The following is a 348-nucleotide window of genomic DNA, read 5'->3' as shown; positions in this document are numbered from 1 at the left end:
CAAGTGTAATGAGTGTGGCAAGACCTTCAGCCGGACATCATCCCTTACATGCCATCGTAGACTTCATACTGGAGAGAAACCTTACAAATGTGAAGAATGTGACAAAGCTTTCCGTGTGAAATCAAACCTTGAAGGACACAGGAGAATTCATACTGGAGAGAAACCATACAAGTGTAATGAGTGTGGCAAGACTTTTAGTCGGAAGTCATATTTTACATGCCATCATAGACTTCATACTGGAGAGAAACCTTACAAGTGTAATGAATGTGACAAGACCTTTAGTCAGAAGTCATCCCTTATATGCCATCGTAGACTTCATACTGGAGAGAAACCTTACAAGTGTAATGA

At 40.5% G+C, this 348-nt stretch overlaps 1 protein-coding gene across 1 annotated transcript in view; it reads left to right on the top strand.

Annotated features, from left to right (window-relative positions):
* Positions 1-348, top strand: part of LOC105514648 (zinc finger protein 813-like) — a 17,497-nt gene that overhangs the window by 15,447 nt on the left and 1,702 nt on the right. The window contains 1 exon segment of the mRNA XM_011946145.1: positions 1-348. This exon segment is cut by the window's left edge and continues 3 nt beyond it. Within this exon segment, the coding sequence (XP_011801535.1) occupies positions 1-348 (348 nt within the window).

Source organism: Colobus angolensis, unplaced genomic scaffold (genome assembly GCF_000951035.1).
Source record: "Colobus angolensis palliatus isolate OR3802 unplaced genomic scaffold, Cang.pa_1.0 Scaffold25, whole genome shotgun sequence".
NCBI lineage: Eukaryota > Metazoa > Chordata > Mammalia > Primates > Cercopithecidae > Colobus > Colobus angolensis.
The sequence above is the reverse complement of the archived record's forward strand: the minus strand, read 5'-3'. Positions and strand labels throughout refer to the sequence as shown.